General features: G+C 37.5%; 1 protein-coding gene across 1 annotated transcript in view; it reads left to right on the plus strand.

Moving 5' to 3' along the window:
* Positions 1 to 15,222, plus strand: part of cdk14 (cyclin dependent kinase 14) — a 252,733-nt gene that overhangs the window by 5,046 nt on the left and 232,465 nt on the right. Inside the window, exon 2 of the mRNA XM_079837693.1 lies at positions 7,817 to 7,848. Coding sequence (XP_079693819.1) covers positions 7,817 to 7,848 — 32 coding nt within the window. The remainder of the gene's footprint in view (positions 1 to 7,816; positions 7,849 to 15,222) is intronic.

A 15,222-nucleotide genomic window follows, 5' to 3' on the forward strand; every position in this document is an offset into this window, starting at 1 on the left:
CTGTTCATCCATGGCTTCTGATTTGGGTATGTGGTGATCTGTTTCTGGGTTGTAACACTGTCAATGGTGGTATTGATATGATCCAATACAGAGGAGGTGTAGGAGTCAATGTCCGTGTGAGCGCCACTGGTGGCTTGAGAAGCAAACATACTCCAGTCTGTGTGTAGAAACCTTTCCTGGAGTGTGGAATCAACCCCCGCAGGCCACACCTTGATGGTCTTCACTGATGGCTTCACACGGTTGATGAGGGGTGAATATTTGGGGATGAGGAACAAAGAGATGTGGTCTGACTGTCCCAGGTGGGGGAGGGGTGTCGCAACGTAAGCTCCCGCCATGTTTGTGTACACGTGGTCTAAGGTTTTGTTTCCTCTGGTGTGGCAGGAAACATGCTGGTGAAACTTGGGTAGCACTGACTTTAAGTTTGAATGATTAAAGTCACCTGCAACAATAAAAGCAGCTTCCGGGTGATCAGTCTGTTGTTTACTGATGGCTGCATGAAGTTCTTTCATAGCAAGCTTGGCATCAGCATCCGGGGGAATATAGGCTGCAGTTATAATGGTGGAAGTGAACTCTCGCGGCAGATAAAACGGTCTACATTTAACCATGAGAAACTCCAGGTTAGCTGAACAATGACTCCCAACAATAACAGAGTTTGTGCACCAGGCTTTGTTAATGTAAATGCACAATCCACCACCTCTGGTCTTACCGGAGCCATCTAATGTTCTATCCGCCCGGAGCGTGTGGCATCCCGCTAGCTCAATAGCGGTGTCCGGTATTCCGCCGTTTAGCCAGGTTTCCGTGAAGATTAGGACGTTACAGTTCAAAAGTTTCTTGCTGTGTGTGATGCTGAGTCGAATCTCCTCCATTTTGTTCACTAGCGACCGTACATTGGCAAGGAAAATACTGGGTAAAGAGAGCCGATGTGGGGTAAGCCTTAGCTTTAGCCTTAGCTTAGCTCTCAGACCACCGCGTCTTCCCCGCCTTTGTTTACGATCTCGGCGCCGCCTGCGAGCACTTCCGCCCGGCCGGGCAGAGTGCATAGCCTCGGGTGTTCTAGCGATCTCAGGAAGGAGTCGAAGATTGTCCATAAAACTGTCGGAAATTCGCAAACCAATATCCAAAATCTCACCACGGGTGTACGATGTTAAGGCACAACTATTCTGAACGAACAGACCCGAGATGAGCAGGAAAAATACCGCAAAATTGCAGAATCTGGAGAGACCCGGAGCCTCGCGAACTACTCGCGCCGCCATCTTGGGAATACCCCAAGTACCGGTACCCCCAAGTACCCCCAAGTTTCTGTACCGGTTGCAAAAAAAATAGTTCAATCTAATCAAAAATGTGACTATTTTATTTATATGCATATGTGAGTATCATGTCATATTATGCATGTCATCAATATATTTAAATCAAAGGGTTAGTTTACCCAAAAATGAAAATTAGCCCATGATTTACTCACCCTCAAATCATCCGATTTTTCTTTCAACCGAATAAAATCTGAGTTATATTAAAAATGTTCCGGCTAATCCAAGCATTATAGCAGTAATAGTTGCTCTGTTTTTGAAGTTTGAAGCGAATCGATGCGTTTGTGTAAGAAACTTTTTTTTTCTATGGCTCTGCATCAGCCGTCCCCGCGCCATCACTTCCGGTGAATAAGGTCAAAATACATGCAAAATACCGGCGCAATCATCAATATATACATAGATTCCTCATTATTGCCTGCGCGGATCAGTCGAATGAGGCATCTACGTATATATATCTTTGATCGTGCCAGTATTTTGACCTTATTCGCCGGAAGTTATGGCGCTGGGAAAACTAGATGACATTAGTAATGGGCGATATAAACGAGACAAAATTGGCCTACGATAGAGATTTTAAGTCTATTGCACTATCGCGATAATGCACGTTGATGACAGAATCTACCCGCGAAATTTAGAGCCACGAGCTGCAACTGGCAGCAATGCTTCATTGTATTGGTCATCTTGAGTAAACATAGCTGAAAGCGAAACGGAGGAGCTGGTTAAAAGGACGGTGCAACATCCATTGTTTGGACGGTTCGGATTTAAGCCGTCCGACGCACAGATGCACGTGCGCGCACACACACACACACACACACACTCGCTCACTGTCTTTGTAGTCTCTGCAGTGTTTCCCAACCGGAACCTTTTTTTTTCCTTTAAAATTTTTCAAATAATTCTCTCTTTTTAAACTTTGTTCAATGCATGCGAGTGCTGCCGTATGTTCGAATATGACCAGTAATTTTCGCCGTCATCACCCGGGTTTAGTGCCAGAAGACGCCAATGAGAAGTCGCACGCGCTGTGAGAAAATGTGTCTGTGCACTCATCCGAAAGCACGCACACGTCTCACAGCGCGCAAATAGTGAGTTATCTTTCAAGTCTTGCTCTTGAACGGACAAACTCACACAAAAAGTATGTCAACATGTCCATCTTGATGAGTATTCTAGCAGGCATAGTGTGTTTATGCCTTAAGTAAACTTTATGTTGAGAAAGACGACGCATATCCATGCTTTAGGTCTTAAAGGGGCAGTAGCATTAGGTCTTAAAGGGGCAGTAGCCTGTACTGCTGTCTGTTTAATGTCAAACAACAAAAGACAAGGACATCACTCACTGCTCTTGATTGAAATGCTTTTGTAAGTTTAATAGGATTAATCTTTAATTTATACAGTCAAATATGCAATGTTATTTTACATTTGATCATTTTCTGTACCTGAAAAGCATAGTTTATTTTATTAGTATCTTTGCTCAAAAGTATTTATTTGTGCTACTGCTTGTATTATTTTAATTTTAAATTATTTGTTCTTATTATTTTCTTTATTTTCATTTGACAGTAGTCCTTTTTTCCCTGAACATAGCAAATACTGAACCGTACCGAAAACCGTGAACCTAAAACCGCGATACAAACCGAACCATGAGCAATCTGTACCGTTACACCCCTAGCGTAACGTATGCGAGGGGGTGCCACAAAATGGAGAACATTGTCAAAGGGTGCCATGACTGAAAAAAGGTTGGGAAACACTGCTATAGAGGACACGAACACATAAACCATCACTTCATGAGAATTTACCATTTCATTTGAGAAAACTGTCATATCATAAAATGAACAGACACTCAAAGGTGGTCACGGCAACCCGTCACAAAAAGTTTGGTTTAACGTGAGAAATTTTTCAGAATATATTAGGCTACTGTTGTAGCCTACAGTAGATTTAACTTTGTCTCTATGTAATAATAATTTGTCTCCAACTAATAATAATAAAAATAATGCTTAGATGGTTGCTTATTTTTCACTTGATCTTTTTTATAAACAATGTTTACTTTTAAACAGCATACAGCCTTTAAATGTTTATGTATTATTTACTTATAATGATTATCATCATAAATAATAAACTTATTGAATTGCATTACATTTTTTGAAATACTTAAAGCTACACTGTGTAACTTTTTTAGTCTATTCTTAGCTAAAAACACTTAGTTCTTTCAAAAATATATGTGCTCATTAATGTATATTTACTTCTTTCAAGTAATAAAGTATTCTCGTAAGTTTATAATATGCCATTGAAAATACATAAGGTAATGGGATCTAACGGTGGTCGCCATGTTGCCCCTCCATCTTGAAAGTACATTAGCCAAAGAGGGACATACCCGTAAATTCAAGCTTCGCTTTTCGCGTTTTAACCGGTTTTAATACTCGATGGCACTGTACAAAATTCTCTGCCTCGCGCATGTGCGCGTCAACTTGTTCAGACTTGTCTGGTGCATGTGCAGAGAGTTTTCATCTCAGCAGCTCCAGTAACAGAGTTATACGGAGTTTTCCTGCCTTGTTTATTCCTCAAAAGTCTGTTTTTCCTTGTGTGGTATTTCTGTGCGTTAATAACTCCGTGAGTAATAATAGTTATTGTCATTGTAGATGTGTTTCAGAGTGTGTCATCATGTAATTCAGTTGATGTCACCGCAGAAGTATTTTTGTGTCAACATACAATAGCGTAATGCTCACCTATTTGAATAATCATTCAGTTATTTTGTTATCAACAATGTTTATTCGTTTATAGAAAATATTTGCTTGTAATGTATGTTGATGGAAATATGTATCAGGTCTGATCGGCATATTAACACTTGTTATACAGAGCTAAACCTGCGCACACACTTTTGTAACCGGACACCGCTTGTTAGCAGCGGCAGCTCCGCTCCTTTTAATGCAGCTGCATTTAGCGCCTATATATGGTACAATAAGCTCTGGTTTACGGTTACATTATACAAATGTAACTTATAAGTATAGTTATACAGTTCTTAACTGTGTATGTATATTTACCATCCTTATTTGTTCTCTCACAGAAACCACATTTAAGTACATATCCACGCAAACCTGTTTATGCCTTGCAATTGGATGACTGAATAAACATTACTATCATCAAAGTTCACTCTGGATTAGCTGCAGTTCTTTCTAGCCGAATAATTAGGCCAGTTGAGTTCCAACCATCCCACTGCGCACAGAATATCCCACAGGCACCGTGTCGAATGTGGACGAGGTCCAACTGGAAGCCATGTTAATCTTGGACTAAATCGGCCACCGTAGGAGTTGAAACGAAATCGGAATTGAGAAGAACAGAAACTAAAATTCACTGGATGGTCATATACAAGTTCACCACTAGACGGGGGGAAATATCACAGTGTAGCTTTAAATAAAAAAATTAATTAAAAAATTGAGGTACCGAAATTGGTACAGATCTGGCACGCATCTCCCTGTATCATTGCGTGATACTTTTGTATCATTTTTGTAAAGTTTTAGCCTCGTCGCTATTCAGTGCCATTATATGGATAAGCGCGTACTGGACGTTTTTAAAACGTTCAGCTTTTTTTTGTTAAAGTCTCTGCAGCTAGTGTACTTGAATTTAATTTATCTGCAACAATATGTTATAATTACAGTTTTGCACAATAAATGTTCTCAAACCTACATACAACGTTTCTTTCTTTAAAAAAAAAAACATTTAGCAGTTTGGCTTTCCTTAGGGTCTAAGCCGTTCTGAAATGGTTCTATTATAATTTTTATATCGCAATATATATCGTTATCGCAAGAGGCTGCAGTGTATATCGCAATATGGATTTTAGGCCATATCGCCCATCCCTAGATGACATTCGTCTGAAAAAAGTTAAAAAAATAACAAAGACTGTTCTGTTTCTCGCAGAAACCGATCGTTTCTTGTCTTAAGACATCAATGTGTCGCCACGAGCTGCATGGCTTAATAAGGATTCTTATGTCTATGTGTTTTTACTCTCATTGCTCTCATACACTAAAATATCCCCATTGACATGCATTATACGACTATAACACTGCAACGGTTGGAGTTAAAAATATTCATTTGTGTTCTACTGAAGAAACAAAGACACCTACATCCTGGATGCCCTGGGGGCAAGCAGATAAACATACACATTTCGTTTTTGGGTGAACTATCCCTTTAAATCAATTGTGAGTCGAGTCTCAGGTGCACTTCATCATGGAGCGCTGCATGTATGACACATGGAGTCGTAGCATATGTGGAGCGTTCCAAATCACTCACTTATAAGGATGCTGTCTTTGTACACTGAATTTTTTGTTGTATTTAAACATTTACATTTTCCATCAGAAATTGCTAAATTTCAGAATTAATTGCAAAGAAATGGTAAGTGACACATTGAATTAAACATGAACTTTTGAAGTATTTTCTTGTGAAACGTACTCCAATAATCTTTGTATTATTTACAGCTAAGAAAAATCATTGTTCACAGTGTAGGAGCTAGACCAATGTCACGTTTTCTCCTCTTATAGCTCAGCGTGGATGTTCTTGCCGTCTCTGTGAGCATCTTGCGCTGCTTGTATGTTTGAAGTTGTGATGTCTCATCCGGCCCATCGCTCTTTATGCATTATTATCTTTTCATCAGGCTGTCAGTCGGCTGTTTTTAGACACCCTGTGCCATCCGAAGCCTTTAGAAATGTTTTTTTCTTTTGAATGTGTGGGACGGATATTTTGAGACTCCGACTGTTTTTTTTTTCTTCATTGAAGTTAATCTGCTCCCCAAGACGGTGGAGCTGCTTTCATGCTGATCGTGCAATAATGTCACACAGGTAGCATATCATTAAATCATAAGAGATTACTTGTTTTTCCCCTAAAGTGAATGAAGTGAAATCTGTAATAGTTCTACAGTTTCTGTCTCAGTTTTCCTCTGAGAATGGTGCAATTTAATGGCCCGTCGCCTTGAAACAACAACAGCGACATGAATAAATAATTTTGCGAGGGACATGCAAGAAAGATGCTCTGCAGATGCTCGTCTAACAGTGATACTCGCTTGCATGACTGTGCTTCAGTTAAGAGGTTATTAAGCAGCCAAATGAGGGCGATATCTGTGTCTATTATCTATGTGATGTCTTGAGCGCGATATTATATTTTAAAGGAAAGTTTTGGGTTAAAGTATTTGTTGATAGTGTTTGTGGCATTATGTTGATTACCACATTTGTGTGGTTATATAAAGTAGGGATGCACCGATACCATTTTTTCAGATCCAATCCGATCCCAAGAATTGGAGAATGGAGAATATGTGACCCTGGACCACAAAACCAGTCATGAGTCCCATGGGTATATTTGTGGTAATAACCAACACTACAATGTATGTGTCAATTTTTCTTTTATGCCAAAAAACATTAGGATATTAAGTAAAGATCATGTTCTAAGAAGATATTTTGTAAATTTCCTACCGTAAATATTTAAAACAAATTATTATTATTAGTAGTAATATGCCTTGCTAAGGACTTCATTTGGACAACTTTAAAGGCGATTTTCTCAATATTTAGATTTTAATTTAGAATATATACTGACCCTTATGGTTTTGTGGTCCAGGGTCAAATATGTGAAGAATAATGTGTTTTTTGATCATTCAAGCATGTAATATAAGACTTAAAGACTTTGAAAAATGGCATAATAGTTCCCCTTTATTATTCAATTCAAAGTTTTGCTTCATAGACGGCAGAGTTATTTTCTGTGGTAATCAACAGTATCTCAAAACACTTTTATATCTCCGTATGGGTAGTTTGTTTGACCATAAATTGGTTTATTGACTGTCGATCAATCCTCCCCTCATGCTAGACACAACAGAGATCTTTACCACAACAGTTAAAAAGAGAAAACAACTGTCTTCCAGCATTTACACGTACATATAGTCTCATTAGACCTGAGAGGAAAGCTTTATTACCAACAATCCATTCTCTGCTCCCACTGGCCATTTCATCTCAGATGATGTCCAGTTTCTGTTTCCTTCACGGATTGATGTTATAAAAGTCGATGTTTGGTAAATGAGAGTCTCAGGTTGAATGTTCACCCTTCATAAAATCCGTTTCAAGGCTTTATTGGAGTTGTTAACATAGGCTGATGTGGTTTATACATGTGGGTGAATCACCCCAAATCAAAATATATATATATATATATATTATAATAAATGTTTTGTATTTTTTAATATATAATATAAATGTTTTATAAAAATATAATTTATGAAAATGTTTTTACAGTATAGTTATAGTATAGTAAAACAATATTATATATAGTAAAACAAGGCTTCATTTTTATTTTGGAAAATATATTTTCAAATTTCTTTCATTTGATTTCGGGATTAATGTGGCTGGAAAACTATTACAGCCTTTCTTATTGGCTTTTCATTGGCATGTGCAGAATGCATTAAAGAGCCACTTTTTGATTATTTCATTCTTTTATTCACTGTTCAATAGTCAGTAAAATGAAAGTCTGATATTACTTTTCATTCTCTCCCCCTCAAGCCTTCAAGAAAGAAGACAGTGGCTTTGACGAGGTAAGCGAAAATACAACCATTTGACTTTCATAACCCTTGGGAGTGTTGGAAAGACACAGTTAATGTAACTGTCGTGAGATGTTATGTGACATGTTTGGTGTAGTTGTGTGCTGTCCGTTGCTTAATGGATTTCACTGTGCTTTGACTGTCATTGGAGTAGTGCATGCTGGGATGTGTTGTTTGGATGTTGCTATTTGAAGCGATGGTGTAGGTCTCTGGGGTTGAAGTGTCTGTTGTGATCATTGGAGAGATGCTTCATTGTTCTCCGTTGCTTCGTTGTGCCGAGGCACCATCCCGTCCATCCAGTATTCCATTGGCTTTGGAAACAGGCCCTTGAGTGATATTGGAGGGAACATTGAACAGGAAGACAAAACATTACTTTAATGCATTTGAGGCCCTTTTTCACTGTTACAGCAGCCATTACTGATTGTGCTCATTGCTGATTTTTCTAGAAACATGTTTCCCAGAATATTATGTTAAAGACATTGACATATACGAATATGAAGGTTTTCTATATTCTGAAAAGACCAAATTTCTCTAAATGATAATAAAAAGGCAAAACCATTGTGTGTTCAGGTTGTAAACGAGGCTTTGATTTAGTGCTACATGTCCCATTGCAATACATAAGTTGTTTGTTTTATTATTTTCATTATTTTCACTAGCGCCGCCAAGCTCATGAGTTCGATTCCTAGGAAATGCATGAAATGATAACAAGTGTTGGGGTAACACATTACAAGTAACTTGAGTTAAGTAGTCAGATTACTTTTTTCAAGTAACTAGTAAAGTAACGCATTCATTTGCAACTTGCAACAAAATATCTGAGTTACTTTTTCAAATAAGTAACGCAAGTTACTTTTTCTATTTATTGCCTGACAGCTCTCCTGTTCCTATGTTGAGAGAAATCGTAAGTGCAGATGTGTGAACAGATGTGTTAAGTGTGTGCGATGTGTGAGCATGATGGTTATTGTAGTTCTAGGCTAAATGTGTGAGCAGGCATTTACTCATCTCACTTGCAAAAATTATTTAGATTTTTTCAAACGCACACACTCTAAAAAATGCTGGGTTAAAAATAACCCGAGTTGGGATGAAAATGGACTAACCCAGCAACTGGGTTGTTTTAACCCAACAATTGGGTTGTTTTAAGCAAACATTTACCCCAACTGCTGGGTTAAAACAACCCAATTGCTGGGTTTGTCCATTTTCAACCCAACTTGGGTTATTTTTAACCCAGCATTTTTAAGAGTGTAAGATTCATTACTACTAAAAATGTATAAACAGTGAAATGCAAACTCAGAATATTATGCAAACCTGCAATAATTAAATATATTACATTACATACACAAATATACTTTGTGTTTAATCTCAATTTATTAACCAATGTCTTTGCTGCTGACCTTCAATGATCCACTTCAACCATAACCCAGACAGCGACATAGTGTCGTCCCAGATCCGATTTAGACTGAAACTATATTGCTATCTGAGAAACAAAAATGACTTTAGATAAATATTGGTGAAGTAAGCCTGTTGAACTTTCTCCTCCTCTATCCTATCCTTCTCCAATCCAGAATGTCAGCACAGCTGAAAGGTTTTTTTAACTTCACCCGTTACTGTACAGGCGTCAATTTGCTTTTCTTTCAGCCTGAGGCTTATTCATTTCACTGAATAAGGGCCTTTATTTTGCCAAAAATATAACTTTTTTTTTTAGAAGCAAGCAAGCCCAGCCCAGGTGAGAAAAAGTAATGCAAAAGTAATGTAATGCATTACATTACTTTATGCATTACTGTAATGCATTACTTTTTAAGGGAGTAACGCAATATTGTAATGCATTACTTTTAAAAGTAACTTTCCCCAACACTGCTGATAAAGCAGTTTTGGATAAAAGCGTCTACCAAATGCATACATTTTCACTAATACTTAAGCCCGAATATGGACATTAAATGAAATTGAATGTGAACATAGTCACTGTTTCACTCTTCAGAAAGTCAAACTACCAGTTAGCCTAGAAATCTAGAAGCACCACAGTGGCAGCAAATCTAATTTGCAGCCAGGGTCGTCTAGCAACTCTCCCTTGGCTTGCGAGCTGGAAAAAACAAACGCTGGTCAGGCCAATCACATCGTGTTCAATCACAAGCTAGCGAACAGCGGTCTTTCGAATCGGTTTTGGCCGCGACTCTGGAAGACTTGGAGTTAAGCTTTTCTTTGAGAAAAGAACAAAGAACGGCACTGAAGTCATTCTTAAAAAAGGAAGATGTGTTCAGATACGACGAAAGTTTAATCTATCATCTAGCTCCGCTTCACCTTCTTCATTGCAGCGCTATCCTATTGTGTGCAGAGGGAATTTTGAAAGACAACTGTTTATCCCGCCCCTCAGATTGAGCCCTGCCAATGGTGAGTTCCCAGACCCAACATCTTGATGTGGGTCTGGCTTGTCAGGCTAACTACCAGTCACTCTGAACATCAAAGTTGTCATGAAACAGAAGTTGTGATAGTCTTTTCTTTCATTTACACATTTGGCAGACGCTTTTATCCAAACCCCCTGGAGCAACATGGAGTAAAGTGCCTTGCTCAAGGACACACTGGTTGTGACCGCTGGGATCGAACCAGCAACCTTCTGCGTATCAGTTCCATGGTTTAACCCACTGGACCACCATCTCACACTTTTCTTTCCTATTGTGATGTATATCAGAGTGAAACAGCTTATCAAACAATAACAAATGTAGTGTGCGGCTTGATTTTGTCCATGTGGAACTGATTGAATGGTTGTGGTTTGCTATTGGTCGATCTCATGTGAGTGACAGGTTGCCCCGCCCTCACGCTAGTAAACACATCATCAGAGAAGAGAAGTCACTGCAAAAGGGAGGGGACGGTATTTTGAGTAAAGATTACAAGGGCACATCTCAATTTAAAAAAAAAAATAATGATGGCCACAGATAAAGCATTTATAATAAATGCAGCAATATTCCATAAAAAATAAGATTTTTAACCACCAGACTTTAAACACCAGAAACTATCTGAGCATCAATAAACGACACACTTGAATGTCTTGAACCGGAGCGTGTGAGATCTTTATATAACCCTGAGTGCTGGTGCTCGTGTGTCTTGGATTGATGCTGCTCTTGTCTTTTCACTGCCGTGGTCAGCCGTCACATCTGGTTAGGCCTGGATTAGCGTGTGTGTGTGTTTCTGCACTCCTCCCCAGAGACCCACAGGAAGTGGAGGCGTGCGGGAGGCCCGTCACATTCTCCTCGACAGACTCTCTCTTTACAGCCCCGTCTCCGTTTAACATCACGCTTTACGAGTGCATCAATAATACAGCGCATGCAAAACAACAACAGTGCCTGAATAAATGTAAAATTCAACAGATTGTGGAGGCTTGCGGATGTCTAGTTGGGCTTTTTTCCTACGTGTCATGTTACAAGACGCTCCGTCAGCTAAACGAGCCCTCGTTGTGCTGCAAGTTTAATGCCTGCAGTCTCTGAAGCTCTCTGAGTGAGTGGCATAAAGTGAGGATTTTTTGCCTTTTCTAGTTCAAAATATTCATTATTCGTGTTCCTGTTTCTCATTCTTTTTACAAAAATCTCTCTTGACATTCACGACCAGTTGTACTTCTGAAATCTGACATGAAACAGGATCTTCAATGAGAATAAAGTAGGATGGGATGGATTTTATCCTTCAGGATTTGATTGGATGTGAAAAAGTGCTGTTTAGAGGGACTGATGACGTCAGCAGAAAAAGGCGGAGCAAGCCTTGCATTTTATTGAAAGATTATGCAAAATAACTTGTTTTTCTTCAGAATAACAAAGAATTATGCACAATGATCATATTTGCATATTGGCTGTAAGTAGGCCTGTCACGATAACTGCTTTTTGTTTCGTGATATATCGTCTCAGAAATAATTGCGATAAACGATATTGTCATTTTAAGACTATTTTATGCAACTGAATATATAATCCTAATATAACAGCATAATAATGCAAGTAGACCTACACACTTTCAAATGACAACCTTTTAGTTCTTTAGATCATGGAAATTAAAGGTAAAAAATATATTATCCTAAATATTTTTTTTTTAATAAATAGTAGATAAACATTTTCCCTTTTTCCCATTTTCCACTTTCGCCTCCGTCACGGAAAACATACAAGATGACAGCACAATCGAGTAAAATGTTGGTGACATTCATTATCATGTAAACATAATGTGCGATATATTGCATCACAAAAAATTATTGAGGTCATGTACATATATTGTGCGATATATCGATATATTGATTATTGCGACAGGTCTACCTGTAAGTTGTGCATAGACAAGCATTTTCTTTTGAAAATATAAAACTGTAGTAATGTTATTTTCATCTGCATTCATGACATTTGGAGCTATTTATTTATTTATTTATATAAAATGACAAGATGAAAAATATCTCGTATAATAAAAATTCTATAATTTATTATATTTAAAATTAAACAAAATTCACTGTAAATATATATATCACTGTAAAAAATATTGGTTTAATATGAAAATAAAAATACAAGTTACCTGGTTTCCTTAATTTTGAGTTCATTGAAATTAAACATTTTAGTTAATGCAATGGAGATTAATAAAAATGAATAAATGGAAACTTAAAATATTGTTATCTGAACCACATTAATTATCTAAGTTGATTTGAGGAAAGGGAAAAAAAAGCGCTGATTTTTATAGTGTATGTTTGAGATTGTTATAAATATTTATGTACTTATTTATTTAATAAGTGCAATTTATTTTTATTCAAAATACTGCAGCAGTATTTCTTGGAATCGAATCTTGGCAATATCCATTAATTACTGATTTATTTTTAGCTTGTTTGTCCATGAAAATCTGCGTTGAGTTTGTTGAAATGATAAGATTTGTAGCATTCAGAAGCGTTCTCTTCATGGGAACTGGTTCGGTCCGTTGGCTATAAATGGTTGCCGCCGCTGGGGAAACATGTAAAGAATCTCAGAAGGAAAGGGACTGTTTCCTGTTGAGCATGAAGTGTGTGTCTGAGAAAGAAGAAAGTATTTGACCTCCCTAGAAATGTCTCTCTCTCTCTCTCTGTCTCTCTCTCTCTCTCTCTCTCTCTCTCTCTCTCTCTCTCTGTCTCTCTGTGTGTGCGAGTCTTTTGGATGTGTCATGTATAACTAGATGACAGTTTTTCCATAAACCCCTGCTGGTTTGTGATTTTGTCCCCTTGAGGCTCAGCGCTGAAAGCATGTGGGTGTTTCTTCAACTACAGGCACACTTGTTTATTCTGACTACACTGTAAAAAAATATTTGTAAGTTGTAAATAAAACTGATGTTTTACAAGAATATTTCATTTTTTCTGTTTAAAAATTTCACATTTAATTCAATGTTACGAATTTATTTGTAATTATTGACTAGCAATTTCTTAGAGAAAATTGTTTTGAAGTAAATCCCACACTTTCAGTGTATATCATACATATGTAGTGTATAGCTGCTACTTTTCAAATGCGTTTTGTCTGTTGATTTTATTGCTTCACTCTTGTCCAGAGCCAAAAAAGTCAAGGAATATATAATTTGCGAACAGAATATTAGCTATATTGCATTTCCAATCAAGATGTAATTTCGTTTTTATTCACCCATTGTGGAATTCTCCTTAGAAAGATTCAGGAGTCTTTTTTTCCCCAAAAAATGTTAAAAATGTAATTTCCACCATCATCATTTCTATCACAATATATTATATAAAAATACAGAACGTGTTGGACATTTTTAGTTGACAAATTAGTGAAAGTGAAAAGTGTTTGAAGAGAGTTTATTTTCAGGGGTCACAGTGTCCATAGTTGAAGAAACGGTTGGGTTAGTGTGTTTTCATATGCACTTGTTTATGCATGTGATTTGTGCATGAATCTTTTGTGCTGTTACTGTTACACTGAAGTTTGTCTCAACAACTTGCACATGCAGAATTGTATTGCATATGGTGTGTGTGAATCTATCTCACAAAAAAGTTTATTGTTCATATTTCAGAGCAAAAACTTTGTGGGGGAAATGTTTCATTGTCATGAAAATAATACTGCTGCAATGTAATAAAAGAACATAATCCTATTTTTGAGAATCGTGATTGTTTTAAGCGAAATATAATTTCACACTTTTGATTTTGGAGTGTAAGATTAGCTGGATCGGATTCTCCCTTACAGAAGAATTCATCGTTTTCTGTGTGATTCGACTGCAGGCGAGTCGGATGAATGAGCTGAATATCTCGTGTGTTGAAGTGTGCATCTCGACAGCAGATTTATTTATAGCTTGAAGTCCCTCCGCGTCATGGGACTTCATCATCTGCTGGACTCGTTTCAGAGTGACCTACCGTCAACGTCCACAATCATATGAAGCACATGCTGAGTCTCTTAATGACCTCACAAAGGTCAAGTTTGATTACGCACACACATGACCTCTACTAGGTCAGATGTGCTCATCTGAACGCCATACTGTATATCTGACCTTTACTGGTAGCAATGACGATAAACTTTATTTCTGGTGAAGCTTATAGGAAGCCTTGCTGGTTAACCCTGAGAAGCCTGACAGGGGAAATATTTCTCAATTTCGGGAAATTCAGTTTATTTTTAATTAATTAATGTTTTTTAATCTTAAAATAGTTGTTTTGTTGTTAAGTCATATTAGATACATCAAGCTTTTATGACTCATGATACAGTGAGAATATGAAGGGGAAAAAACCAGAGGCCCAAAAATATGCAATTTGGTGCTGATGCTGATCATAGTCGCCAGGTCCGCCTATAACACGCGACTTTGGGCTTCTCTTTTTGGCAAGTCGCTTAAAAAAACACGTGTTGTGGGTTGTGTTTTTTTGGGCTTATTTTAAAAAATGTGGTTGCTTGTTAGGAAAATATGACAAGCAACTTTGTTTTGTCCAATACATTGACTGACACTGTCTTCTAACAGCTATTAGCCAATCAGTGCAATGATACAAGTGCTTTAGTAATTCAACCTCATACATCCCGCCTCCTTCTCCCCTCCTTGAAGAAAAATTGCGTTCAACGTGCAGGCACGTGACGTTATTAATGCACGTAATGATAGTTAGTAGACTAAATAGACGTATACATTTTCACAAACAATGCCACCAACAGAGATGTACAGAGATGGAGAGGAAACAGGGAGGAGAGGCACCTAATTTAATTTTTTAAATATTTGTATAATGTATTTATCATTACAGGCTATAATTAAAAAAAAACAAGTAAACTAATAATAACTGTAGATATTAGGGATGCCACAATTCTCAATATAATATTGAACCGTTCGGTACGGCATTCACGGTTCAATACGCGCTTGTGAATTGCGTTTTTTTCGGTTTCGCATTTAATTAATTATTTTTCTACAAATTCTATAATT

This window comes from Gobio gobio, assembly GCF_949357685.1.
Source record: "Gobio gobio genome assembly, chromosome: 15".
NCBI lineage: Eukaryota > Metazoa > Chordata > Actinopteri > Cypriniformes > Gobionidae > Gobio > Gobio gobio.